Raw genomic sequence first — 26,928 nt, forward strand, 5'->3', positions numbered from 1 at the left:
CCCTGTAGGTTCCAGAGGAGAATATCAGTGGTGTTATCCACGCCCTGAAGGTCAGTCAAGGAGGGAAGCATTAGAAGAGGCTCATCTCCGGGCTCCTCTCTGCCACAGCCTACATGGGCCTTTTCCCCAATGAAGGTTATTCTTGCAGTATTTCCCTGTGGACTGAAAGATCGGCCCCAGGACCCTAAGGACGGGGCCTCTGGGACACTCCCCTGATTCCTGACTCCCTCCAGGCCTGAGTCCAAGCCAAGGCCATCCCCACATCCACCTCCAGCCTTCCAGCGTCCCCAGCCTTTTCAATAATGACTCAGTTTCCCCCCCGTGGGGATGTGCCCATCTTCCTCCCCCAAATTCCACCCCAGAAAGTGGTCTCTGAGGCCTGGGGGGCTTGGGAACAGCCCAGGGCCTCACCTACAGCCCACAGCAAACACCAAAGGAAGTTGGCGCCTCCCACAAGACACTGGGGTCCTGATGCACCTGGGGACATCTTAGGAAGCTGGTGGAGCAAGATTGGGTGTGCAGAGCCGGGGAAGCCTCCGTGAGGAGCCCGCCCACCCAGGGTGAATGGTACAGTGCTTCTCTCATATCAGAGGAACAGGGCCTGGTTCCCTCAGGATGGAGGCCAGCAGGCCACCCTCAGGTCATAATGGCCAGTGAGCCTCAGACAGTAGCGGTGGGCCCCCTACGACCAAGCTGGGGAAACAAACCCAAGACCCTAGAACCCCACCTGCTGGCCACACAGGGCCTGTGTCGATTCCCATGACAACTGCCAAAGGGGTCCTGGGACAACCTCCCCACCAAGAGCCCTTGTCCCCGGAGGAGGAAGGAATCCCAGGACACCTCCTTTCCCACCAGCCTAGAGCACCAGCTTCTCTCCGTCCTCTGTTCGCTCTCCCTGGACCCAACATGTGGGCCAGCAAAGACTCAGTTTCTTCCCAGCAATGGCCATCCCCACCAGCCCAGGCCTAGAGTGCCTTGGGCCATGTCCACCTCCCCAGCTGTCACTTAGACCAGCCTAAGAGTTTCCCCCCTTCATCCTCTCTACCCCACTTTTAGGGGACAGAGAGGCCTCAAGCCCCCAGTTCACACACCTGCCCAAAATACACCCAGCAGTCTGTGGCCGTGGTGATACCTGGGAGGCAGCTGTCTTGAGCATTTGTAGAGAGAGGGGGGGAAGAAAGAAAATCGCATTTGCAGTTTTTTTTACTCAGTTTTTTTTGCATACAGGTGGCTGGGGAAGGAATAGTCTTGTTTGGAGGAGATGGGACCTGTTTGAGTCTTATTCGGGTGCCCAGAGTTCAGTGGCACTTAGCAGCACCGTGTGTCTCTGCGGACAGACGCAAATGCAAAGATGTTTCCTAAGAATCTTGGCCTTGTCTTCTCAGGAGGGTTATTGGGAGCCGGGCTCTGGCACAAGACACCAGGGCCCCCATAGCACCCCCTATGGGGCATCCCAGCCTATCAGGTGGTAAGAGTGCCTGAGGGTGGTATCATGAGCTGGGACTATGGGATCCACCAGACTTAGGCTTTTGGGGGTGTTTTCTCGGGCCTCTATTACGCTGTCTCCAACAAGGTCAGAGGAGGGAATGTTTATTTATTTACTCCTGCAAAGGTCTCTGTACGAATTGTGTTCCTCCCTTCCCTGGGCCACAGGAGCGTACCCCGATGGAGGATGTATTCTAGAACCCTGTAGAAGCTCAGTCCAGCATGCTAATCAAAATTACCTCGGGTGGGGTTTGGTTTTTTGTTGTTGTTTTGTTTTGTTTTGTTTTTGAATTCCTTTTGCACAAGACAACCAAATCTTATCGATTGTTTTCTGGTCCCAAAAGGGTAAGGGCCAAGTAGGCAGGGGCCATAGTGAGGGCCCTGAGTCCCCTTCTTCCCACCCTGGAAGGCCTTGATTGTCCAGGATGCACCTCTCTGTAACCCTTCTGTCCTGCCTTCCAGCTATCCCTTCCCATCGTGTAAGTGTGCTGGCCCCCCGCCCCCCCCCCAGTTGTGTGGCCCCCCCTAGACTTGCTAGGATGAAACTGTGTATTGTACACACCTATAAATACGTGTTTTATGTTAATAGAGATATATTCTGTAAATAGCATATATACTTGAGCAATATATATGTTAATATATTCTGTGTGCGCAGGACACAGGCAAGGGCCCCACCTCATGTGCGCACACACGGGGACATTTTGAGCCACCGTATATATTTTTAATTTGAATATGTAGGCAATACAACGATTGGAAAAGCCCTGGGGTCCTTGAGGCCAGCTTGGAGGGGAGACAAAACCACCAGCCTACTGCATCTGGGACAGGTTTAGAGGGCCAGCGTGGTCTGCTTTATAGCTACTGCACCCCCATTCCCACAGCCTAGCGCTCTGGATGCTCTTATTTTATTTGGAGGGGACATTGATCCAGAAGGGGGATTGGGATTTTTTTACATTTTAACAGTGGCTCCCTCCCTCAGGGTTACTCCGAAAACATTGTCTGGTAAACCCATTGTGTTCTGATCTCCCTCCCAGAGTCCCTTCTCTATAGAAAGCTGTAGGCCTGGCATCTTACCTGATTTTTTTGTTGTTGTGTTAGTTGTGTTCTTGAGGCTGGGTCTCAGGCTGTACTGGAACTCCTTATGTAGACCAGACTGGCCTTGAATTTATAGAAATCTGCCTGCCTCTGCCTCTTGAGTACTGGGATTAAAGGCGTGCGCCACCACGCCTGGCTGATTTTTTTTTTTTTTCCTTAATTCCTGCTAGTTTAGGAATCTCAGGTTCTCTTCCCTGCTTTCTCCCTAGGGCAGACTCCACAGGACCCAAAACATCACACATATTCCCCCAACTGTGTGTCTAGAGAGGAGCTGAGGCCTGGGTCTGCCTGCCCAGCCTTCCAGAGACCCCACTATTTAGCTACAGGGGTCCTTGTGAAGAAGCTGGGTCTCTGTGTTCTGTGGGTAACATAGGCATGATAGAGTCTGTACAGCCCTGGGAGATGGGACAGTCCTCATTGAGGCCCTCTGCTCTTGTGTTTTTAGTGCTGTCTCCCCACTTCTTGGCATCTCCTGGTTTTATGAATGTGGGGGTCACTCCAGCCCCTGCTGACCCAGCCTCAGAGGTGACCCAAGTGGCATGCCAGTCAGCAGTCAAGGCTCTCTGGGGGATTTTGTTTGTATTTTCCCCGCAGTGCTGAGGATTGTAGGCAGGGCCTTGTGCATTCGAGGCAAGTGCTCCCCCAGCCACTCCCAGGGCCTAGCAGCAGAGTCTCCTGGCCCGCAGGGAGGCTAGGAGAATGGGCTGTTAAGGTAGAGTATTGGGAAACACAGTCAGACCCCCTTGGGCAGGGCTACCAAGTCATGGACTCCAGGGGTTGGTATCTGCCTGAAAGACACTCTAATTAGAAAAGTTCACTTTGGGGTGTGGCTCCGTGGATAGTGGGATAATGCTCGCCTAGCATGCATGAAGCTCTGGATTCAATGCCCGGCACTCAGGAGATGGAAGCAGACAGATCACAAGTTAAGGCCAGCCTGGGCTACATGAGACCCTGTCTCAAAAGAAAAAAAAAAAAAGTCAAATATCACTTGTAGTTTTGACTTCCTGTCCACTGCAGACCAATGAGACCGTTCAGTGTCCCCATTTACAAAGTCCCCTCCCCAACTTTGGCTCAGCCCCACACCCTGGAGCAAACCCGCTTCCCAAGAAATCTGTTTCTCCCCCAGATCTCAGCAGCATTGCCCAGTGTATACTCCTTTCCTCCACAGGGTCTCTAAAGACCACACACACACACACACACACACACACACACACACACCCCTATAGAGGTATGCAGCCCCGACCCCATAAAACCCGCTTCCCCAAGCCTCTGGAGCATCAGCATTTACCCTGTTCCACCGGCTGCAGGCAACAGGTTCCTAGTGTGATGGGCGGGGGTCAGGGAACCCGGTTCAGTCTGCTGCTGCCCATCAGGCAGTGTTGCTGAAGCATCCTCTTAGGCCGGGGAGGTGGTTCCCCCTGTAGTACGGTGGAAGGAACTGTGGAAGTCCGAAAGATGCTCAGGCAGGTGGGAAGGAGCTAGCTCTCCTGTGCACAGCCAGCCCACCCCTTTGGTCCATGGTCGTCAAAGATCTGGACCACCCGCTACCAGCCCCTCCCCACCACATCTCCCAGGCTGGCCTTTAAAAGTCCCCAGCCGCCTCAGGACCACATGCCAGCGCCTCTGGATGGGATGGGGGCAGCACAGGCTCTTCTTGGCTAAGGCAACTGACAGAGGGAGCAGAAGGGAGGGTCTACTTTGACTCTTGAGTGATTAGAAGGCATGGGGGCAGGAGCGTGAGGCGGCTGGTCACGTGGCATCCACAGTCAGGAAGCAGAAAGAGATGGATGCTGGTGCTCAGCTCACTTTCTCCTTCCTATTCAGTCCAAGAGCCCTTGGAAGGGTGCCGCCCACCTTCAGGGTAGGTTTTCCCACCTCAATTAATCCAGTCTCCCTGACAGACTTAGGGAGAAGTTGGTCTTCTAGCTAGTTCTGGATCCTGTCAAGATGCCTATTAGGCATCACAGGACACCCCTCGCCCACCCGTGTTCATTCTGTGAGCAGAATTGGGGATCCATAGGTGGGGTCAGCACTTGGTGAGGGGAGTCTGGGTGAGGAATAGGGGGGCTCCCCAACAGGGGTGGGCTATAGCTTTGAGTTCCCACGGGATGAGTATTGTACTGAGGGTCCAAGTATAGCCTGGAAGGGTGGCAGACCTCCATTTTGACATCCAGGAGGGGAGCGAGGCCAAGATGGCCGACTGCCGGTCAGCCTTGCTCTGAGGTGTGGGGCTGTTGTGGAGGAGAAGAGCTAACTTGATAGACCTAACCTTTTCATACATCTCTGCTTTCTTGTTCATGTCCATTTCCTAATTTGAAGCAGCAAACGGAGACGTTTAACTGATCCCGGGTGGGCCCCACATACAAGGCACCAGTAGAGGCCCGAGGCCATGGCGCCTGTGAGCATCAGTTTGGTGGTGAGGGTTTGTGGCACTTGGTGGAAGAGGAGGGAACTGGGAGAGTCAGAAGTGCGAGGTGGCCCATGTGTCAGGATGCTGTTCTGTGTGGTTATATTCGTGTGTGTGTGTGTGTGTGTGTGTGTGTGTGTGTGTGTGTGTGTATGTGTACATGTATTAGGCATGAGTGTGTGCACACATGTGCAGAGCCTATCAGAGCTGTGAGCTATTTCATGCAGTGTTTGGCCATTCAGCCTAACCCACTGCCACTCAGAGTTAACCAGATGGGGGGGATCCAGGCCCTGGCTCCGGGGTGGAACGTAGAGTTCTTCTGATGGGATAGGCTCCTTTCCTATTCTCTGAATCCCCAGGAGACTCTACCCTCCGAGGCCCGGGGGCAGTCCATGTAGGCAGCCCGAGCTGGCCCAGGCCCACCCATGGGACTCTTCAAACGTTTCATTTCTGAAGACAGTATTCGCAGGGAGAGGGGCTGGAGACAAGAGGAGCCCTTTGCTTTCCAGGAACTCATCCTGGAAAAGGGGTCCACAAAGCTGAAGACCCCAGCAACGGGCAGAATCCAGGTCTCCGCGGGCATAGCCTAGCGCGGTTCTCCTTTCTGTTGCCTCGGTTTACCTGTATCACAGGAAGAGCTGGAGCAGGGTCAACCCCCAAACAACAGGGAGATGAAAATGTTCACAATAGTTCTCCCAGCCCTCCTCTTGTATGCCAAAATCATTTCCGTTATCCTGAGGCAGGGGAGCAGGTGTGGGCGCCCTGCCCACAGCCCCAGCCGACCCTCGCCTGGCACGTCATGCCCAGGTCACCAGCAACCGTGGTACTTCATCGGTCCTGCAGCTTGGGTGAGGGGAGGACTGGAGTTCTCCCCTCTCCACCTCCAGGGCCTTCATGCTTTCGTTTTTTTTGTCAAAGAAACAAAACCCTTGAGAGTTGTGTACTGTATGATGGAGAGAAAAAAAAAGTACCTAATGTTCCCCCTGAAAAAGACAGTATATTTTGTACTTTGTAAAGTGTTCATTAAATGAAGGGGAAAAAAAGATGATGTTGGCGGATTGCTGTCTGATTTTATGTTGATTTATCCAGGATCGTCTCTTGATTTCTTCCCTCCTTTCCGTATTATTTGGAGAACATAGGTCACAGGCTAGAGGCAGCAGGATAACCCTCAGCTGTAACACCTTGAGTCTCAAAAGCTCCCGGGAGTGAGGGGGTTCGGATCAGCTACCTGATGCTGTGTAGTAAGTTGCCCCCAACAGTGGCTTAAAATGATACTTATCTGTATCCTAGCACTCAGCAGGCTCAGGCAGAAGGGTTCCAGGCTAGCCGGAGCTACATAGTGAAACCTTGTCCCGATAAAATAAGGGGCTGGAAAGGTGCCTCAGCGGTGAAGAGCACTGGCTGCTGCTCTCTTCCAGAGGACCTGGGTTCAATTCCCAGCACCCACATGGTGGCTCACAACCATCTGTAACTCCAGTCCCAGGGGATCTGACAACCTCTTCCGGCCTCTGCAGGTACCCATGTGGTACACAGACATGCATGTAGCAAAACATCCATATGCATAAAATAAATACAAGCTAAAAGGAAGAATGATGTGTCCTAGCTCAAAGTTTCAGGGGGTTCAGTCTGTGACCATGGGCCTGAGTGAGGTTAGAGCACCATGACAAGGAGAACTTGCAGAGAAGGGATTGTTCATGGCATCCAAGAAGCAGAGATGGGAACATGGGAAAAGGCCAGGGCAAGCTATCACATCTTTAGTGAGTGACCTGTCAATAGAGGACCACCTCTTACCTTTCACCTTCTCCCAGTAATGCCAACAAATGATGCTTCCATCGAGTCATTGATCCATTCATGAGGTCAGAGCCTTTCTGATCTAAATGTTTCTGGACATGTCGTCATAGAAGCAGACAGGGATGTGTTTGCAAATCTAGACAACTCTCAATCCAGTCAGCCCCCAGCCCCCACACAGTGGCCCACAACCATCTGTAACTCCAGTTCCAGATCTGATGCCCTCTTCTGGCCTCTTTGAGTGCTGCACACACATGATGCCTATGCATATGTGCAGACAGAATACTCATACATGTAAAAATCTTTTAAAAAAACTTAAGAGGGGGCTGGAAAGATGGCGTCGTGGTTAAAGAGACCTTGCTGTTCTTGCAGATGAGATGGGTTCGGTTCCTAGCACTTAGCCCAGAATTTTCTCTTGACTCTGGTTCCAAAAGATTTTATGCCACCTTCTGGCTTCCATGGCCATTACACACAGATGGTGCACAGACGCACACGCGTGCAAAACACATATACACGTAAATAAATCTTGAAGAGTGAGAACAAGAGGATACCTAGGAAGAGGCGGGTGACTCGCTTTGTCCAGGGAGTCGCTCACATGCTCACTACAGGGAGAGGACAAGTCATATGCAAACCTCTCGCGGGAACAGAATGAGCAACCAAGATAATGGCCGAGCAGGGTTTCCGGGTGTCAGGTGCTGGGGAGAGGGGGGGGTAAGGACCAAAGAGACAAAGACCAACACCCGAGTACGGACGGCAACTGAGCAGAAGCAAAGGGGTACAGCCGCTGCATGGCCAGGCTGCCCAACAGGTTCAGCCGGCTTTAAGGAAAATTCAAAGATAAGGATGCCCCTTTTTGTACACAGGTGACTATGGTCAAGGTGCTTTGTTTTGCTTTTTAGTTCATTGTGACAGGGCCTCAAGCTCAATGTGTAGTCAAGGATGACCTTGAGCTTCTAATCCTCCTGCCTCGAGGTCTGCCACCGCGGGAGTTACTGGAATGTGCTGCCACATCCCATTCAGGAGGCGCTGGGAATCGGACCCTGGGCTTCGTGGATGCTATAATCAAGGACCCTACCGGAGCTGCAGTCCTGGCCCCTTTGTTTCCTAAGGACTTTTTAAGTTAAAAACATTTTAAATCACAGGTATGTGGTGATGGGAGCATGTGTACCTGCCTGCATACAGATGCTTTGGAAGCCAGAAGAGGGTGTCAGGTCCCCTGGAGCTAAGAGTTAACAGGCATTTGTGAACTGCCTGATGTGGGAATTAAACTAGGGTCCTCTGGAAGAGCAGTAAGTGTTCTTAAGTGAGCCATCTCTCCAGCTCCTCAACTTCAAGTTCACAGCAAATTTTCCCATTGTAAGCCTGAGTAGCCCTAAAAGAGAATCGGGGGCAGCATCCGCCTGGGTGAGGGGCCCTGTAGCTGCCCAAACAGCCATTTCCTCCAACACCAGCCAGCTGGTCCCCATGACATCCTACTTGTTGACCTCTCACCGTTAACCTGCAACCTTCCAACACATCCCATTTCCTTGTTAGGTTTTCTCCATGTTAGGGTTCTCATCTGAAATGTCCCCCGGGGGCTCATGTGTTGAATGTGTGGCGCACACATTTAAACTTTTAAAAGATGTGGAGCCCGGACAACACAAGTAGGTCGCTGGGGATGGTCCTTAAGGTGGCGGTCCAGCTCCGACCTCCTGTTGGATGCTGCTTCCTGATCTGCCATGATGTGAGAGGCCTCTCCCACGAGCTCCAGCCCCCAGCCCCTGCCATGCCTTTCCTGCCATGCTGAACTGGAACCCTCTAAGACTGGGAGCCCAATTAAGTCCTCCTTTAAATTGTTGCAGTCAGGTACTTGGGGTAAACCTTTGCTCTCCTCCACCACAGCTACCATACTCCGTGTATTTTGTACGATGTCCATTTCCCTCCCCAAGGACCAGCTGCACAGAGCAGGGATTCTTCGACCCATATGACTCAGTGCACCCCACGCCTGCACTTAAGGGGCCCACAAGTACCTGCAGAGTGAACAAGTAGCGAGCAGGTGGGGTGCAGCAGGCAGCGCGGAAGATCCTAATTAGTGACTCAGGCGCCAGCTATTTTCCCAGCTGAAGAATCTATCTGTTCAGAAAATACTTTCCAAGGGCTAGGGAGATGATTCAGTGGGTTAAGTGCCTGCCTGACAAGCTGATGGTCTGAGTTCAATCCCCAGAACCCATGTAAAGAAGGTGAACATGGTGTCACGGGGCCTGTAATTCCGTCCCTGGGGAAATAGAAACAGGACTCTCCAGCCAGCCTTCTTGGGAAGTTTCAGGGTGGGAGAGATCCTGCGTCCAAACATAAGGTGGAGCTGGGTGTGGTGGAGCACACCTTTAGTCCCAGCACTCTGGAGGCAAAGGCAAGCAGAACGCTGAGTTCAAGGCCAGCCTGGTCTACAAAGTGATACCCCGTCTCAGTAGTAAGATGGATAGCAGCTGAGGAATGGTGAGACTTGACACTGTCCTCTGACCTCTACATGATGCACACATGCAGCTGCACACACACACACACACACACACATACACACAGACACTGTCCTCTGACCTCTACATGATGCACACATTCAATTGCACACGCACGCACACACATCCCTGTAGGATCGCCTTCTGTTTGCCTCTTCTATGGTCTCAAAATGATGGAGTAAAACAGTTACCAGACCTCCATTCTTTTTTTTTTTTTAAATCCACCAAATGGCCAAGCAGTAGTGGTGCACACTTTTAATCTCAGCACTAAGGAGGGAGACAGAGGCAGGCCGATCTCTGAGTTTCTACAGAGCAAGTTCTGAGACAGCCAGGGCTACCCAGAGAAACCAAAACCACCACCACCACCACCCCACAAACAAACAGGGTTTATTCATTGATAGTTTTTGTAGGCAATCTTTTCACAAATGTGCCCACAGAGGGAAGAGTAATAGGAATTCTAAGCCAGACAAAATTAGCTGTGATTTTGAGGGTTCTCTTTTTCTAGAAGTGTAAATTCTTGCAGAGAAAATAAGACGTCCATTCTTAGAAAAGTCAGAAAAAAGACTTTATTCCAAAAGAGCTTTGCAAACACTGTTCTGAAAGCAAAAGACAAGCTTTCTTCAAAACAAGCATTTTCCCAGTTCCTGAGGCTTCCTACTCCAAGGCTGGCCCTCCAGCCAAGATTCCACAGCCCTCAGCCCACAAGCATTTGGCCTGCAGCTTTTCTTCAGGGGCTTCTGGACTGTTCAAAGCCAGGCAGCGAGGAGGTTCCAAGGCTAGGATACTGTAGGGCCATGGGGGGAGGCCTGCTCACACTGGCCACTCTATGAAGAGTCTGGGGTGCATCTGATCAGAGAGGCCCTAGCTGAAGGCAGCTGGCTCTCTTGCTGAGCTGGGCCAGCCAGCAGCCCAAGTGCGTCCTGTTGTGGTAGGGGAACAAGTTCTCCTGAGTGCTTTGTCATATCTCCAATCTCTTCCTATCAAATGTGCCATGAGTAATGAACTTCCCCTAAGAATAGTATCTCAGGCAAGACGCATCCCCAGATGCCACCATGTTACCTGAAAAGGGCATCAGCCTGGCCAACCTAGGGTCTCGTGCCCTGGTAACTCCTCAGGAGCACACCAAGCCAAGAGCGACCATCCAGAACTGAGCTCGGCAGCCAGGAGCCTCAGCAGGGGAGGGTCTTGTCCACAGACTCCTATGATAATGTGCCCACTGAGGATACAGAGTGAGAAGCATCCTGCTCCACACAGGCCCTGGCCCTCTCCCAGTATCCCAGTGCTGGCGGCCACACCCTGCCTCTGCCAAGCTGCTGCTGTCAGTCTAGTTCGGAGGCTGGAGCAACCCGGGATGGGCCCGGAAGGAGATTCAGATGAATGACTTGGCCAGAGTCACCATGTGATCCACACCACATGCCACGTCCACAGGCTCGCCGGGCATCGTCACCTGAAAAACAAGCCCCGGGACCCAGTGAGAGGAAGGGCGGGCAGGCTCTGGAGCCCTTCCGGGGAGACAGGGACTCACGTGGCTCCAACTTTCTGTGTAGCTGAGGCTGACCATAAACTGATCCTCCTGCCTCTAGCTCCCAAGTGCTGGGTTTACACTCATGTAGTACCACACCTGCTTTCTGTGGTGCTGGGGACAGACCCTAGCGAGGGCTATGTGCATGCTAAGGAAGCACTCTACCTATTGAACCTCTCCCTCGGCCCCACCTCTCGGTAAGTTCTTTGCCTTCTGGGAGTGTGGCCCTATCCCCTGCAAACAGGATGCCGACACTTATCCACACTAATTCACAGCTCACGAGTATCAGGAAAAGGCCACCCGACATCTCTGTCCATCAATGACATCATGTCTAGTAGCCACCCTGGGGAGGCTGCCCTGGCGAAGGACACAGAGATTCCCTGCCTGAAGGCTGAGTGTTCAGTGACTTTCCTGGATGTCACTAAGTACAAGGGCACAGGAAAGGCTTCTGCCTGGTAGGTCTAGCGTGGGGACATGGCCACGCTGGCCCAGTGACTTCCGTTACTTTACCCGTTGACCCCACTTGCAGCCATGGGCTGGAGCCCACATATCCCCCACCATGGCCAGCTGAGAGGCAGAGTTCCTGCTATGTCTCAAGAGGCATCAGGCCCCACCTAGGCCTGGCCACGCTGCTGTCTAGGCCGGTCTTTCTCCCGGGAAGACTTAGCCCTCAGTGCAGCAGGAGGTCGGGTTCCTCCCCTACCTCAGCACTGGAGTCTGTCCATTCTCAGAGGACGCTCGCTGTCTTAGAGCCTAACCCGCCAGGGACACCCTAGACTGTCTCAACTACACTCAAGCCTCAGAGCTACACTGGGCTTCCCAGAGGGCTGGTCCCTCAATCCTCAGTATTTTGTTCTTTATTACACTACTTATTTGTGTGTGTGTGTGTGTGTGTGTGTGTGTGTGTGTGTGTGTATGTGTGTGTGTATGTGTGTGCGCACATGGGTACATACATGCATGCATGCAGGCCATGGTACACTTGAGGACAATCTTCGGGGGTTGGTTCCCTCCTCCACCTTGTGGACACTAGATATTAAACTCAGGTAGTCAGTCAGGCTTGGTGTCAAGTGCCTCTACCCAGGATCTCTATTTATTTTTTAATTTCTCTTTTCTTCCTTTTTTTGTTGTGCATGTGGTATACGTGTGTAAATGTACTGTGTCTGGTGGGTGTGTGGTGGGTATGTGGAAAGTAGTCTGTATGGTATGTAAGGAATGGAGTGTATGTACTATACATACCGGCTAGTTTTATGTCAACTGACCCAAACTAGTCATCAGAGAGGAGGGAGCCTCAGTTGAGAAAATGCCTCCAATATCAGACTGTAGGCAAGCCTGGAGGGCCTTTTCCTAATTAGTGATTGATGTGGGAGGGCCCAGCTCACTGTGGGTCGGAACATCCTTGGATAAGATCCGAGACACACACACACACACACACACACACACACACACACACACACACACACACCCCAGAATGAAGTCTGAGCAAGCCATGAGGAGCAAACCAGTGAGCAGCACCCCTCCATGGCCTCTGCATCAGCTCCTGCCTCCAGATTCCAGCCCTGCTTGAGTTCCTGCCCTGACTTCCTTTGATGATGAACAGTGATACAAAAGTACAAGCCAAATCAACCGTTTCCTCCCCAACTCGCTGCTTTGTTCATGGTGTTTCATCACAGCAATGATAACCCTGACTAAGACAGTGTGTGCGTGCAGAATGTAGTGTGTGTAGTGTAGGTATAGTGTTGTGTGTGTGGAATATGGTGTGTGGTATGGGTGTGTGTTGTGTGCAGTGCAGTGTGTGTGGAATGTGGTGTGTGGTATGGGTGTGTGTTGTGTGCAGTGCAGTGTGTGGAATGTGGTGTGTGGTATGGGTGTGTGTTGTGTGCAGTGCAGTGTGTGTGGAATGTGGTGTGTGGTATGGGTGTGTGTTGTGTGCAGTGCAGTATGTGTGGAATGTGGTGTGTGGTATGGGTGTGTGTCTGTGTGCAGTGCAGTGTGTGTGGAATGTGGTGTGTGGTATGGGTGTGTGTCTGTGTGCAGTGCAGTGTGTGTGGAATGTGGTGTGTGGTATGGGTGTGTGCTGTGTGTGATGCAGTGTGTGTAAGTGTGGAAACCAGTGGCTGACCCCAGGTGTCTTCCTCTAGCACTAAGCACCTTATTATTTGAGACAAGGTCTCTCAGTGGACCCAGAGATTGAGTTCAGCTAGACTGGCGAGCCAGCAAGCATCTGAGATCTGGCTGCTTCCACTCCTATGGGGCACTGAGTTATAGACTACACCCTGGAGCAGAGCTTTGCGTGGATGCTGGGGATCCAAACTCCAGTCTTCAGAGTTACACAGCCAGCACTTGGCCCACTGAGCCATCTCCCATCCCCTTTTGTTTGTTTTAGAGACAGGATGTCACTATGTAACCTTGGCTGGCCTATAACTCACTATGCAAGCCTGGCTGGCCTCAAACTTATAAAGTCTGCCTGCCTCTGCTTACTGAGTGCTGGGCTTAAAGGCATGTGATGCCATACATTGAATTATTTCAGTTTTTCAAACAAGGTCTCACTACATAGTCTGGGCTGGCCTACAACTTGCAGCATCCTCCTGCCTCAGCTTCCTGACAGCTGAGGTGCACACCACCACGCCCACTTTCCTTTTTAAGCACTATTACTATTATCATAGTAATGTCTGTATACTATAATACATACACTGTAACAGGCAATGCTATACTGGAAAAGGACTTTCCGTGGAAAACAATGACCATGGCTGGGGATGTAGCTCAATGGGTAGAGCACTTGCCTAGCAAGCATGAGGCCCAGGGATTCTATCCCCAGCACCCTGTAAATCAGGTACGGGAGGTAGAACCAAAAGGACCAGAAAACTTCCTTGCTACACAACGAGTTTGAGGCTAGCCTGGGCTACATGAGTCTCTGTCAAAATAAATAAAAACCCAGGTGTTAAGTACCTCCTAATAACCCCATCTCCCAACTGAGAACTACTTAAATCTCATGTTCCTCACAGGCTCTCAATTCAGAAGGGGACGTGCCAGCCTTGTGGCCCCCTAGGCACACCCTGTATGACTGTGCCTTCAGACGCTCACCCAGATGTGGATGCGGGATCAGCTGGCCAGATCCCTATCCACCCGTCCTTCCCTGCTGACAGCTACTGAGAAGCTATGCCTGCCTGGGCAATTTCCTGAGTTTAGGGCAGAAATGAATGCCTGCAACAGGTGGCCTGGCCTAACAGCACTGCAGTGGCAGGTGCTGACCGTGGAGCTTCACTCCATTAGGGGCTGCTGGCGACGGCAGATGAGATGAAGGCAGGAACCATGCCACACTGCCTCACTGCCTCCCCAAACAAAACGCCTCGGAAAAAGCTGCCACGCAGACCACTGAGCAAACAGAAATGGGCCCTAGGTGACAGAGGCAGCCTGGAGCTGCAGGTGCGGCCCGGGGCCAGCCCCAGAACAGCAGTGACAGGCTGCCCCATGATGACCTAGCCAGGTGGGTTCTTAGCAACCTCCGAGGCCCCTTGAGATCATCTATTTACCCTCCTGGGAAAGTGCCTTGCCACGATCGTCCGCGCCCAGCCCACTGCACTTAAGCACCTATCTGCCGTTCCCCAGATGCTCTGGCCATTAGCACCCAAAACACAGGAAGCTGTTAGGTCTCTGCTTGCCGGCCTGGACCTGTGGTCAATGAGGACCTTTGGGAACAGCAGGCTCCTAAGACTCCAGTGCCCCCTGGCGTGTGTCTCTCAGGTCTCTGAAGAGACTGCACAATAAGCCTGTCCCTAGTCGTGCGGGGACTTCTGGTCTCTGGGTCTCATGTAGCCCAAGCTGGACTCAAACTCCCTGTGTATCTGAGGATGACCTTGAACTTCTGGTCCTGCCTTCACCTCCTGCTCCTGGGATTACAAGTGTGCTCCGCCACATCCAGTTTATGAGGTGCTAGGGACTGAACCCAGGGCTCCTATTGTGCTAAGCAAGTCTTCCCCCCCACCCCAGAGAGAAAGAGAATATCTCACTATATAGCCCAGGCTGACCTGATTCCTGCCTGAGCCTTCCAAGTGGCTAGGATTACAGATGTGCACCACCATGCCCATCAAATGAAAAGATCTGAGTCTGGCTTCACCTGTGACTTGTGTGTGTGACCTCATGGGATCCGCCTCAGGTCTCACAGCTCAACTCTGCAAGAAGGGCTGTGGTACGGGAGCCCCACACCACCCTGTGGCTATAGTTTGGATCTCATGTGTGCCCTGAAGACCCAAGTGTTGAAAGCTTGATCCTCAGCTCGGTGCTACCGGGAAACGGTAGAAATCTATAGAGATGGGCCTACTGAGGGGACGTTAGGGATTGGGGGTGCCTTAGACCCCCCATGATGAAACATCACGGACCACAAGCAACTTGGGGAGGAAAGGGTTCATTTGGCTATGCTTCCATGTCACAGCCCATCACTGAGGGAAGTCAGGGCAGGAACCTGGAGGCAGGAGCTGATGCAGAAGCTGGGGACTTACTGACTTGCTCCCTATGGCTTGCTCAGCCTGCTTTCTTTTGCACCCAGGACCACCAGCCCAGATGTGGCATGACCTACAGCAGGCTGGGCCTTCACACATCAATCACTAATTTAAAAAATGCTCTACAGGCTTGCCTATACCATCTTACGGAGCATTTTCTCAACTGAGGTTCCTTCCTCTCAGATGACTCTAGCTTGTGTCAAATCGACAGACAAAAAACAAAAACCAAAACCAAAACTAGCCAGCATAGGGAGCATGCCTCTGAAGGTAATGAAAGGACCCCAGCCCCTCTCTACCGCTCTGATTCCAGCCTCCAATGAGGGGGCAGCTTTAAGGTCACGTGTCCCCTGCTATGTATGCTGTACGGCCCTGCCAAGGCTGAAGCGGTGGGGTCAGCTGACCCCAGCTACAGCTAAACCCAGAACCAATCACACACTGCCTCTGTTAGATGATGACCCCAGGTATTTGTTACAAGAACGAAAGACTAATGGACCTGTCCAGCCTCCCTTCATCTAATCAAAAGGTGACGAGAGACAGTGCAGTTGCCTGGCTTGAGTCCGGGGGGGCTCACCAATGTGCAAGAGAGCGGGCAGCGGGGTGCTGCCAACGCAGTCGGCACAGGGCGGACAGGCTCACCCCCTCAACAGGAGGCCGGCAGGATGCTAGTGCTCTGGCTGTAGGAGTCGGAGCACGAGGGTGTGTGCATGCTGAGAGTGGAGGTGTCGGGTTCAGCAGCCTAGACATGGACTCCTCCCCAGCAGCCCTCAGCAGGTAACCAGCTAGGAGACACACTTCTGGCCATGTCTGTAAGGGGGGCCCTGGGTTGGCTTAACTGAGGTGGGAACACCCATCCTGAATGTGGACAGCACCACTCCATGGGCTGGGGTCCTGGACTGAATACAAAGGAGAAAGTGACTGAGCACCAGCATCTATCTCTCTCGGCTTCCTGACTGTGGATGTGAGGTGAGCAGCGGCCTCCTGCTCCTGCCGCCACGTCTTCCCCGCCGTGATGGACTGTGCACCCTCAGACTGTGAGCCCCAGGAAACCCCCTCCCTTAAGCTGCTTCTGTCAAAACAACAAGAAACTAATCCATCCCTACTCACGGTGAGTGACAGGCCTGGGAAGCGTTGCCACTCTTCTCCAAGGCCACACTCGAAAAGAGGACAAGCTGGAGGGGGAGGCGATGTGTGAAGGGGGTGCTGGCTCTCAGACCAGACCAGCAAAAGTCTGCAGAGGAATCGGCATGCACACGTGTGCTTGTATACATATTTTCTTGGAAGACTGGATTTTATAATGTTCCTAAATCGTGAAAGACATTTCTTTTCTTTTTTAGATTGGGTCTCACACAACTCAGGCTAGCCTCAAACTGGCCATGAAGCTAAGAATGACCTTGAACTTCTGATTCTTCTGCTTCCACAAGTGTAGTGCTAGGGTTAAAGGTGTAGGCCACCCCACTAAGTTTACATGGTGCTGAGGATGGATCCCAAGGATTCACGCGTGCTATGCAGCTGCTCTACCAGCTGAGGCGCGTCTCTGGCCCACGGGGAAGCTTCTCTCGGGGACTGCAGCACTGAGTAGGTGCAGCACTGAGTACATGGGATTCACTGGCTACACGGAACAGAAGGGCTGAGGCCTGCACACTTAGAGGCTGGTGTTACGTCCAGCCGCTGACCATCACCTCCACATAAGCCTCCCTGGAGGCCAGCCTAGATGGTGGCACACAGCCAACAGAAGGTCCTGAACTCCATCCTGTATCTGGTTCTGCTTCCCTTGGCACACCCTCCACAACCCACCCCTGCACGGTCTTACCCTCCACAGCCCACCCACCCCTGCATGGTCTTACCCTCCACAGCCCACCCCTGCATGGTCTTACCCTCCACAGCCCACCTCTGCATGGTCTTACCCTCCACAGCCCACCTCTGCATGGTCTTACCCTCCACAGCCCACCCCTGCACAGTCTTACCCTCCATGGGAAGTACTGGTCTTCTAGGCGTCCAATCCCCAAGCATCCTCGGATGTTCTTGCCCCACACAAACAGCTCACCCTTGTCTGCAAAGGAAGGAAGATGAGGGTCTTGGCTGGGGCTACACAAGGAGTAAGCCGTCAAGAGGATGGCTTCCAAGAGTCAGGGACAAGCAGAACCTACTGTCCAACTCAGCCTCTGACCTGAATCTCAGAGAAAAGCACCCTAGAGAATGTTCCATCCCCAAACCAGGTCCCAGGCCAGGCCTTGGGACAGCCAGCCTAGGGAAGGCAGGTCTTTGTGTAGACAGAGTCCAGGGCTCCCGTGCACAGCCCTCTACCCTCATCTAGATGACCTGCTACCACCCATCTGACCCAGCTCAGCCCTTCCTGAATGACGGTGAGGCCAGACGACCAGTTCTGCTTGGGTTTCAGTGTGTGGGTGTGCTCTGTGAGGACGCATAGAGCGAGTGGGTTCCTAACTGTCGGGTCTGTGTCTGTGTGCTGGGCACTGGGGACAGGGCAGCAACTGACAACCATGCTTCCTGTGCTCATGCACTCTTCACCTGCTAGAAGAGACAAAAATGGACAAATGAACAAACTAATAAACACAATGATTGCACCTTGGAGAAAGAGCTTTACTGCTGAGGTATACCCCTCACTGGGGGATTCTAGGCAGGTGCTCTACCACTGAACCACACCCCCAGCCCCTCACTGGGGGATTCTAGGTAGGTGCTCTACCACTGAACCACACCCCAGCCCCTCACTGGGGGATTCTAGGCAGGTGCTCTACCACTGAGCCACACCCCCAGCCCCTCACTGGGGGATTCTAGGCAGGTGCTCTACCACTGAGCCACACTCCAGCCCCTCACTGGGGGATTCTAGGTAGGTGCTCTACCACTGAACCACACCCCAGCCCCTCACTGGGGGATTCTAGGTAGGTGCTCTACCACTGAACCACACCCCCAGCCCCTCACTGGGGGATTCTAGGTAGGTGCTCTACCACTGAACCACACCCCAGCCCCTCACTGGGGGATTCTAGGCAGGTGCTCTACCACTGAGCCACACTCCAGCCCCCTCACTGGGGGAGTCTAGGGAGGAGATCTACTACTGAGTCACATCTCAAGTCAAAAGACTTTTTTTTTTTTTATTTTCAGAGAGCAGCGCATTACAGATTCACAAATGGGAACTGAAGAGAGTGAAAAGGAGCCATGTCATTTGAGTTAGGCATGGAGGTCAGTTACACGGCAGACCAGAAGTACCAGAAAAAGCAAATGTAGGCTCTGGTGAAGAGAAAAAAAGGCACAGTTAAGCTTTTCTCTCAAGCAGCAGCAAATCCCCTGGGAGTCACTGCAGCGCCGCACACACACAGTAACCGCTGTCCAGGGGACTGCAGAGCAGCCGTCTGAACTGAGGCGTGGCAGCAGAGCATGAGGAAGACCGCGGTCCAGACGCTTGTGGAGCAACTTGGTATTTCAGGGCTCTACAACCTGTTGGTCAGCCTCCAGCCAGCCGCCTCTGGGTCATCCCTCCCCAGCACCTTGGAGGGTCTGAGCTCTGCTGCCAGTAAGGCAGTCCACTTGCCAGCCTGCACACTCATGTCTGCGTCGCTCACCCATGCATGGCCCAGACTCTCCTGGTTCTCACTAGCATTCCAGCTAACCCTTCTCCCCACCTACCCCCCAATAGGTGCCTCCCAATGCTCACACTACAGCATAAGCCTGACCACACAACAAAGAACCCAAACCACAGTGCCAGCATGAAAGGAAGGTACATGTCCTTTGACATAGACTAGACCACCTCGTCATTGCCTCCCTCTTTACTTATCCCAAGAAGACATCAATCTATTGGGCGGGCAGACAGATGGACAGATGGGTGGATGGATGGACAGGAGGACAGATGGAGGAAGAGAGGGAAGGATAGAGGACGGATGAATAAAAGGATGGACAGAGATGGGTTAGATACAGATGGTAGAATGGAGGGAAGGACAGACAGAAGGATGGGTGGATAAATGGATGGCTATAAAGGGATGTAAGTTGATAGCAGAAGCGGAGCGCTATCCCAGTTTGAGAAGGAACAGGTTTTGGCCTGGCTGCCCAGCAGGGTAACTTACTGGTGAGTGCAGCAAAATGGCTAAGCCCACATCGGATCTGGGAAACCTGGACGTCGGGGTTGAACTCCGTCAAGCCAAAGAGCGTGGGTGGAATCATTTCTGGAAGCGCCGTTTCCAAGAGGTTTGGTCCTTTCCCAAGAATCCCATAGCCCCAGACGAAGACATGTCCTTCTTCTGTGTCACAACAAAAACAGCAGGTGTGAGTCAAGGCAAGCAGAGCCCTCCCTTGCTGTGAAAACAACAGGGGCTGGCGTGGGGCTCAGCGGGCAGAGGGCATGCCTAGCATGCACGGAGCCCTGGGTTCCATCCCCAGACCACATAAACCAGGCACGGCAGAGCATGCCTGTAATCCCCGAACTCAGGAGGTGGAGACAGGAGGATCACCTTGAGATATGTGAGCCACACTGAGCTAGCAGCTTGAAAATTATTCTCTCCCCAATTAAATACTTGCCTATGGTTAGGAAGGAAGCCACTCAGAGCAGAAACTCCCACTTCTTGAGAGTAATGGAGGGAGGGAGGGTATCCATAAAACCCACTAGGCACACAAAATCTTGTGGATGCTTTCCCCACCAACAGAACCAAATTTCACACCGATCACAACCCCATACCAGACATAAGCCATTCTAATCAGATTCTTAAAACTCTTAGAAATGAGCCGGGTGGTGGTGCAAACCTTTAATCTCAGCACTCGGGAGACAGAAGCAAGCGGATCTCTGAGTTCAAGGCTAACCTGGTCTACAGAGAGTTCCAGGACAGCCAGGGCCACACAGAGAAACCCTGTCTCAAAAAGAGAGAAGAAAACAAATCACAAAATACAAAACTCTTAGAAATGCCTTTTAATTTGCTTTTGGGGGAGTAGAAGTTTTTGGTTTTGCTGTGGGGTGGGTCTGATTTTGTTTTTTAGATTTATTTTATGTGAATGAGTCTTTTGCTCAAATGTGTATCTGTGTACATGGGTCCCTGATGCCTGAGAAGGTCAAAACAGGGTACCAAATTCCCTGGACTAGAGTTATGGATGATTGTGAACTGCCATGTGGATGCTGGGAATCGAACCTGGATCTTCTGCAAAAACAAGTGCTCTTAACCACTGAGCCATCTCTCCAGCTCCAGGTGCTTTGCTGAAGACACAGTCTTGCTATATAGCCCAGGCTGGCCTGGATTTATATATAATCCTCCACCTCAGCCTCTTGAGTGCTGGCAATCAAAGACCTGCACCACCATGTCCAGCCCTCCTTTCTTCCCTCCCCCTTTCCTTCCTTCCTCTCAGCACCCCTCCCCCACCCCTCCTGGCCTTCCCTCTTTCTTTCTGGGACAGTGCTAAGGACAGTACCTGGTTCTTCTGCATAAGGCTTTACCACTTAACTACTCTGGCTAGAACAAGTGCGAAACTCCTCCCGCTAGGGGCAGAGCGGGTGACAGAGCAGGGTTTTCATGCGTGAGACCCCGGGCAAGCGGCTCAGTGGTAGAGCCCCTGCTGGAATCCCCCTAGTAAACATAGGGGCCTGCCTGTGTCTGATCGCCAGCTCCTGATCCAGATGTTTGCTCTAAAATGGCAAAGCTCTCTGGCTGGCTATGCGTCTGTATCCTGAGCTCCTAACCTGGCGGGAATCTCACCCCTACCCTGTAATCACTGAATGACAGCAACTAGATGTTCCCATAGGCGCGCTCCCTCTTCAGGGATCTGAAGCACACACACCGGCCCCTTCCCTAGCTCATCTCCCATTGTTTCTCCAGGAGCTGCCGAGAAGTGGCTCTCACCATTTAATACCGCACAGCCCGTGCCACCACAAGCCGCCTGCTTCACCTTGCCCACTTCAGAGAAAGGCAGGCACCGGGGGACATTCACCTGCACCAAAGAAAAGGGCGGCATGGTTAGGGAAAACAAAGGAGCCGGGAGCGGGAGGAATCCATGGCTAACGGCCCAGCTCGCTCATTAACTCCACAAAGGTTTCCCCAGTACCTCTCATCACTAAAGCTTCCTAACCAAGGGCTTAGGACACAGAAGGGAGCCAGAGGCCAGTTCCCCTCTTCAGGGAGGCAGGTGTCAATCAAACTCAGCACTTTGTTCCATGTGCTAGCCCGAAGTGTGGAGGGCATTTCCAGGAGTCTCTAAGAGGCTGGCCTGACATGGGGAACGGGGAGGGGAGGGGGGGAGGGAGGGGTCCCTTTTCCTGAGCTCTGAAGGGTAAGAGGGGGTATCTAGGCAAGGGGATAAGGGAGCATCCTCCAGTGGGAAGAGATGCACCAAGGGAACAGGACAAGCACAGCCCACTCTAAGAGGTCAGGACTGGCCAGGTGTGGTGGTGCACACCTTTAATCCCAGCACAGGAGGCAGAAGCAGGTGGATCTCTGTGAGTTTGAGGCCCTGGTCTACATAGAGAGCCCCAGACTAGCCAGCATTATGAATTAAAACCCTAAAAAAAGGAGAAAAAGAAAATGATATAGGCATGGTGGCACACACTTTTAAGCCCTGCCCTCAGGATGCAAAGGCAGGCAGATTTCCGTGAGTTCAAGGCCAGCCTGGTCTACCTAACAAGTTCCAAAACCATTAGGGATACATAGTGAGAACCTGTCTCAAAATTAAAGTTTTAAGAAAAGAAGAGAGATAACATGGTTTTTAGGAGTGTCTGCTGCTCTTCCTGAGCGCCCAAGCTCAGTTTCCAGCACCCACATCTGGCAGCTCACAACTGCCTGTAACTCTAGCTCCAGAGGATCCAACACTCTCTACCAGCCTTCAAGGTCACCTACACTAACATGCACAGACCTACACAGATAGAACTCAGACACATAAATAAATCTTTTAAAACAATATTAAAAAAAAAAAAGGGCCGGGTGCACGCCTTTAATCCCAGCACTCGGGAGGCAGAGCCAGGCGGATCTCTGTGAGTTCGAGGCCAGCCTGGACTACCAAGTGAGCTCCAGGAAAGGTGCAAAGCTACACAGAGACACCCTGTCTCGAAAAACCAAAAAAAAAAAAAGGAAGCCCGGTCAGCAGGGCCCTGTGAACCACTGTATGATGTGAACCACTGTGTGATGTGAACCACTGTATGATGCGGTCCTTGCCATGTTTGAATCTGAAATGGCCCCACAGGCTCTTGTGCTGTACTGGGGTGTTCGTGGTCTTGGTTGGTTGGTTGTTTCGAAACAGGGTCTCTCTCTATAGCTTTGGCTGCCCAGGAGCTCACTCTGTAACCCAGGCTGGCCTTGAACTCACAGAGCCCCCCCTGCCTCTGCCTCCCGAGTGCTGGGATTAAAGGAGTGTGACACCACATCCCTGGCTCAGCTGAGGTTTGGAAACTTACTCCCCAGCTCGCGGTGTTGGAATATGGTCCAAGAACGGGGCTGTGTGAGAATTCTAAATGCTTGTGAGAAAACAAGAGTCTTGTGACCTCAGTTTCTTCAAAACAGAACTGTTCTTGAAATGTGTTTTTGTGTTCCTCCCAGATACAGCAGATGAAAGTGAGTTACTCATGTGCCTCTAGGGAAAACATGGTTTTGCCACACACAGTTTATCCCTGTGATTGTACACTTTACTCAGGCAACTCTTCCTAACCCTCTGAGTAGAAACTGTCCGATGCTCAAAGTAAAGCTGGCTATTGCGTAAGACGTTATAGTCCGCCTCACTTTAGACTCCATTCTCCCAGGCCATGCCACCAACTAGATCAGTCAACGGTGGTGCTGCTTTGAGGGCTGGGAACTTTTAGGAGGTGGAACCTGGCTAGTAGGAGGGCAGCAGAGGCTTGCCTTTGACGGTTACGGCCCGACCCCTGACCCCATGCTCCTGGGTGTGGTGGCTCATACCTGCACTATTCTGCAACTACAGTCTGAGACCCTGTCTAAAAAAAAAAAGGAAATAAATAAAAAATAAGAGTTTCTGAGATAAACTCATTCACGGCCAAGCTTGACTACCTGCGTTCAATCCCAGGAACCAACATGATACAGGAGAGAACTCACTCCTACAAGCTGTCCTCTGACCACACACACCAGGGCACACAGACAGAGTCTAAACAAGTGTAAAGAAGTTAAAATAAGCTGAGTGTGATGGTGCACACCTTTGATCCCAGCACTCAGAGGCAGGCAGACTCTTAGCTCAAGACCAGCCTGGTTTACATAGCAAGTTCCAGAACAGCCAGGGCTACACACAGAGAGATCCTGTCTCAGAACAAAAATAAGAAATCAAAATTGTATTGGCCACTTCCACAGTGGCTCCCAGGGGTCTGGGCCTCCTGCTATCCACACCCACGGGTGATCTTGGGCGTGGGCTAACACAGGTGACTTGCTTCTACTGAACAAATTCCAGAAGTGAGGGACTATCACTTCAAACGATCCACCACGGAATTCAGCCTCAGTGGCCCGCTCACCTGCTCATCTAATGGAGGCAGCTACCACACTGCCAGCAACCCCTCTCCTCCAGAGTGGAGAGAACCACACGGCAGCGAGGAATCCAGAAAGCTCTGGCCAGCAGCTAGCAAATGGCCAAGCCCCAGTGAGGCAGCAGGGCCTCGGTCCAGCAGAGAGCCTGCATCCTGACAACTACCAGCCGAGGAAGGCTGGAGACAGCTCCCTTCCAGGGAAACCCCACAATGACTGTAACTTTATCAGGCCCGGGGACAAGAAGCCTGCTGCCCCTGCCAGGTTCCTGACCCACCATTACATAAAAACTGTGAAGTGTTGGGAATGCAACTCAGTGGTAGAGCACCCACCTAGTGCACTCGAGGTCCTGGGTGCCATTCCCAGGACCACAAAAACAAGAACAGGCCAGGGCAGAGAAACAGAAACAGACGTGACAATGTCAGCCATTAGCAGTGTGAGCTTTGGGGGATGATAAAGATGCTCTGGGAGTTGGACAGTAGTAAAACCTTTGCAAGAGGAGTGTTAGCTTTTTCTTTAAATTTTTAGTGTTTGCTTGTATTATTTTTGTTTTGTTTTGTTTTTTCGAGACAGCATTTCTCTGTGTAGTATTGGTGCCTGTCCTGGCTCTCACTCTATAGACCTGGCCTCGAACTCACAGAGATCCGCCTGGCTCTGCCTCCTGAGTGCCTGGCTCTGCCTCCTGAGTGCTTAAAGGGTTAAAGGTGTGCACCACCACCAACCAGCCATAAATGTTTTTGTTTTGTTGTTTCCTTTTTTTTGTTTGCTTGTTTTTAATTTTACATTCATTGGTGTTTTGCTTTCATGTATGTCTATGTAAGGGTGATGGATCCCCTGGAACTAGAGTTACAGATAGTTGGAACTGCCATGTGGATGCTGGGACTTAAACCCAGGTCCTTTGGAAGAGCAACCAGTGCTCTTAACTGCTGAGCCATCTCTCCAGCCCCATGTTTGTATGTTTTTTGAGACAGTTTCTCTGTGTAGCTCTGGCTGTCCTGGAACTCACTCTGTAGACCAGGCTGGAATCGAACTCACAGGGATCCACCTGCCTCTACCTCCTGAGTACTGGGATTCAAGGAATGCTCCACCACTGCGAGCTGTTCAGTTTTTATTAATTTACTTTATGTATCTATTTATTATTGCGTGTGTATATACACATGCACACGACAAAGAGCACAATGGAGGTCAGAGGACAACTCGTGAGAGTCAGATCTCAGTTGTCAGCAGAGATCAAACGCAGGTTGTAAGTCTTGGTGGCAAGTCCCTCTACCTGCTGGGCCATGTCACCAGTCTGCAAGCTCTGTGAATGAACCAAAACCTACTAATCTGAATCAAAAAGATACTATGTTGGGGAAACAATTACTAAATTGGGCTGGAGAGATGGCTCAGAGGTTAAGAGCACTGGCTGTTCTTCCAGAGGACCTGAGCTCAATTCCCAGCAACCACATGGTGGCTCACAACCATCTGTAATGAGATCTGGTGCCCTCTTCTGGCCTGCAGGGATACATGCAGGCAGAACACTGTATACATAATAAATGAATAAATAAATCTTTAAACAAATAAATAAATAAATAAAAATTACTAAATTGCACACACTTCATATTTGTGAATAACAATTTATAAATTATACTTTCATTATTAAGAACTGGCCATTAGCAAGGTGGGCATGGTGATACACACTTTAAATCCCAGCAACTGGGAGGCAGAGGCAGACGGATCTCTGAGTTCAGCTAGCCTGGTATACAGTGAGAATTCCAGAACAGCCAGGGCTACTAAAAAAAAAAAAAAAAAAAAAATAATAATAATAATAATAATAATAATTTAAACACCAAGAACTGGCCATAAGCAAGTAACATCAGTGATGAATAGAAAAGTATTAGTTATGGACTGGAACAGCTCAGTTGGGAAAGTGCTTACTATGCAAGTATAAGGACCTGAGTTCTAACTCGTGCCCAGAACCCACACACACAAAGAGCTGGGTGTGAGGGTCTGCTCTTGTAATCCAAGCACAGGGGAGGTGGACACACGTCAGTCCCAGAATCCAGCCAACCTAGCCTAATGAATGAGTCCCAGGTCTCAGGGGGGGACCCTGTCTCAAAAAAATAAGGTGGCCGGGCGGTGGTGACCCACGCCTTTAGTCCCAACACTCAGGAGGCAGAAGCAAGTGGATCTCTGTGAGTTCGAGGACAGCCTGGTCTACAGAGTGAGTTCCAGGACAGGCACCAAAACCATACAGAGAAACCCTGTCTCGAGAGGAAAAAAAAAAGGTAGATGGCTTCTGGGGTCTTCTGGGGTACAACTGAGGTTGTCCTCCACCTACAGATACACACACACACACACACACACACACACACACACACACACACACACAAACATTCATATATAAAACACAACAAAAAAAGAAAGATGTTACAAACAATCTCTACTTTTTGTTTATGTTCAAAATCATCCTTAATAAAATGCTAAAGCCAGTCAGGCATAGCAGCACACACTTGCCATCCCAGAACTGGGGAGACTGACCATGAACCAGAGGCCAGCCTCAGGTATAGCCTTTATGTTTAGGGTCTGCATGCTCTGGAAGCTGTATTTTCTTTTAACTTGTTGAGGCGGGGTCTCATGTAGCCCAGGCTGGCCTCAAGGGCAGCTGAGATGCCCTTGAACTCCTCCTGCCTCCAACTCTTGAGTGCTGGGATTACAGGAGTGCATCTCCACACCCAGCTTGTTCTGTTGTCTCACTATGCAGCCCAGGCTAACTCCCAGCTTGTCACCAAGCCTGACTACACACATGCTACACTAAGACAGAGGCACTCTAGGCCATCGTGGGCACATGCGTACACTGCCTCATATCCCTGTTAGAAATAGATGGGGGGAGCCAGGTGGTGGTGGCGGCGGCGGCGGCGGCGGTGCACGCCTTTAATCCTAGCACTTGGGAGGCAGAGGCAGGTGGATCTCCAAGAGTTCAGGCCAGCCTGGGCTACAGAGGGAGTTTCAGAACAGCCAAGACTATATAGAGAAACCCTGTTTCAAATCACCCCCATCCCAAAAAAAAAGAAAGAAAGAAAAGAAAAAGGAGGAGAGACAAACTTAATGCACTGTCTTAGTGGGATGTGGTGTCTCTTGCCTGAAATGGCAGCACTCAGGAGGCAGAGGCAAGAGATGTGCTATAAGTTGAGGCCAGCCAGATCTGTGTAGCAAAACA

The 26,928-nt window shown here is 51.6% G+C and overlaps 2 protein-coding genes across 4 annotated transcripts in view; one reads left to right on the forward strand and one right to left on the reverse strand.

The window, feature by feature from the left end:
- Castor2 (cytosolic arginine sensor for mTORC1 subunit 2) overlaps positions 1-6,040 on the forward strand; it is a 42,875-nt gene extending 36,835 nt beyond the window's left edge. The window contains exon 9 of the mRNA XM_028870134.2: positions 9-6,040. Within this exon, the coding sequence (XP_028725967.1) occupies positions 9-74 (66 nt within the window). The 3' untranslated portion in view covers positions 75-6,040. The remainder of the gene's footprint in view (positions 1-8) is intronic.
- A 3,764-nt stretch (positions 6,041-9,804) lies between these two features.
- Rcc1l (RCC1 like) overlaps positions 9,805-26,928 on the reverse strand; it is a 32,088-nt gene continuing 14,964 nt past the window's right edge. For 2 of the 3 annotated variants that reach the window (XM_028870132.2, XM_028870133.2), the window contains exons 8-11: positions 21,117-21,204; positions 19,359-19,532; positions 17,247-17,332; positions 9,805-10,711 (exon numbers count right to left, since the gene is read on the reverse strand). In XM_028870132.2, the coding sequence (XP_028725965.1) occupies positions 10,634-10,711; positions 17,247-17,332; positions 19,359-19,532; positions 21,117-21,204 (426 nt within the window). In that variant the 3' untranslated portion in view covers positions 9,805-10,633. Of the gene's footprint in view, positions 10,712-17,246; positions 17,333-18,294; positions 18,529-19,358; positions 19,533-21,116; positions 21,205-26,928 lie in introns of those variants that run through there. The other variant, XM_037198283.1, reaches the window with a different exon arrangement.

This window comes from Peromyscus leucopus, chromosome 23 (assembly GCF_004664715.2).
Source record: "Peromyscus leucopus breed LL Stock chromosome 23, UCI_PerLeu_2.1, whole genome shotgun sequence".
In the NCBI taxonomy this organism is placed as follows: Eukaryota; Metazoa; Chordata; class Mammalia; order Rodentia; family Cricetidae; genus Peromyscus; species Peromyscus leucopus.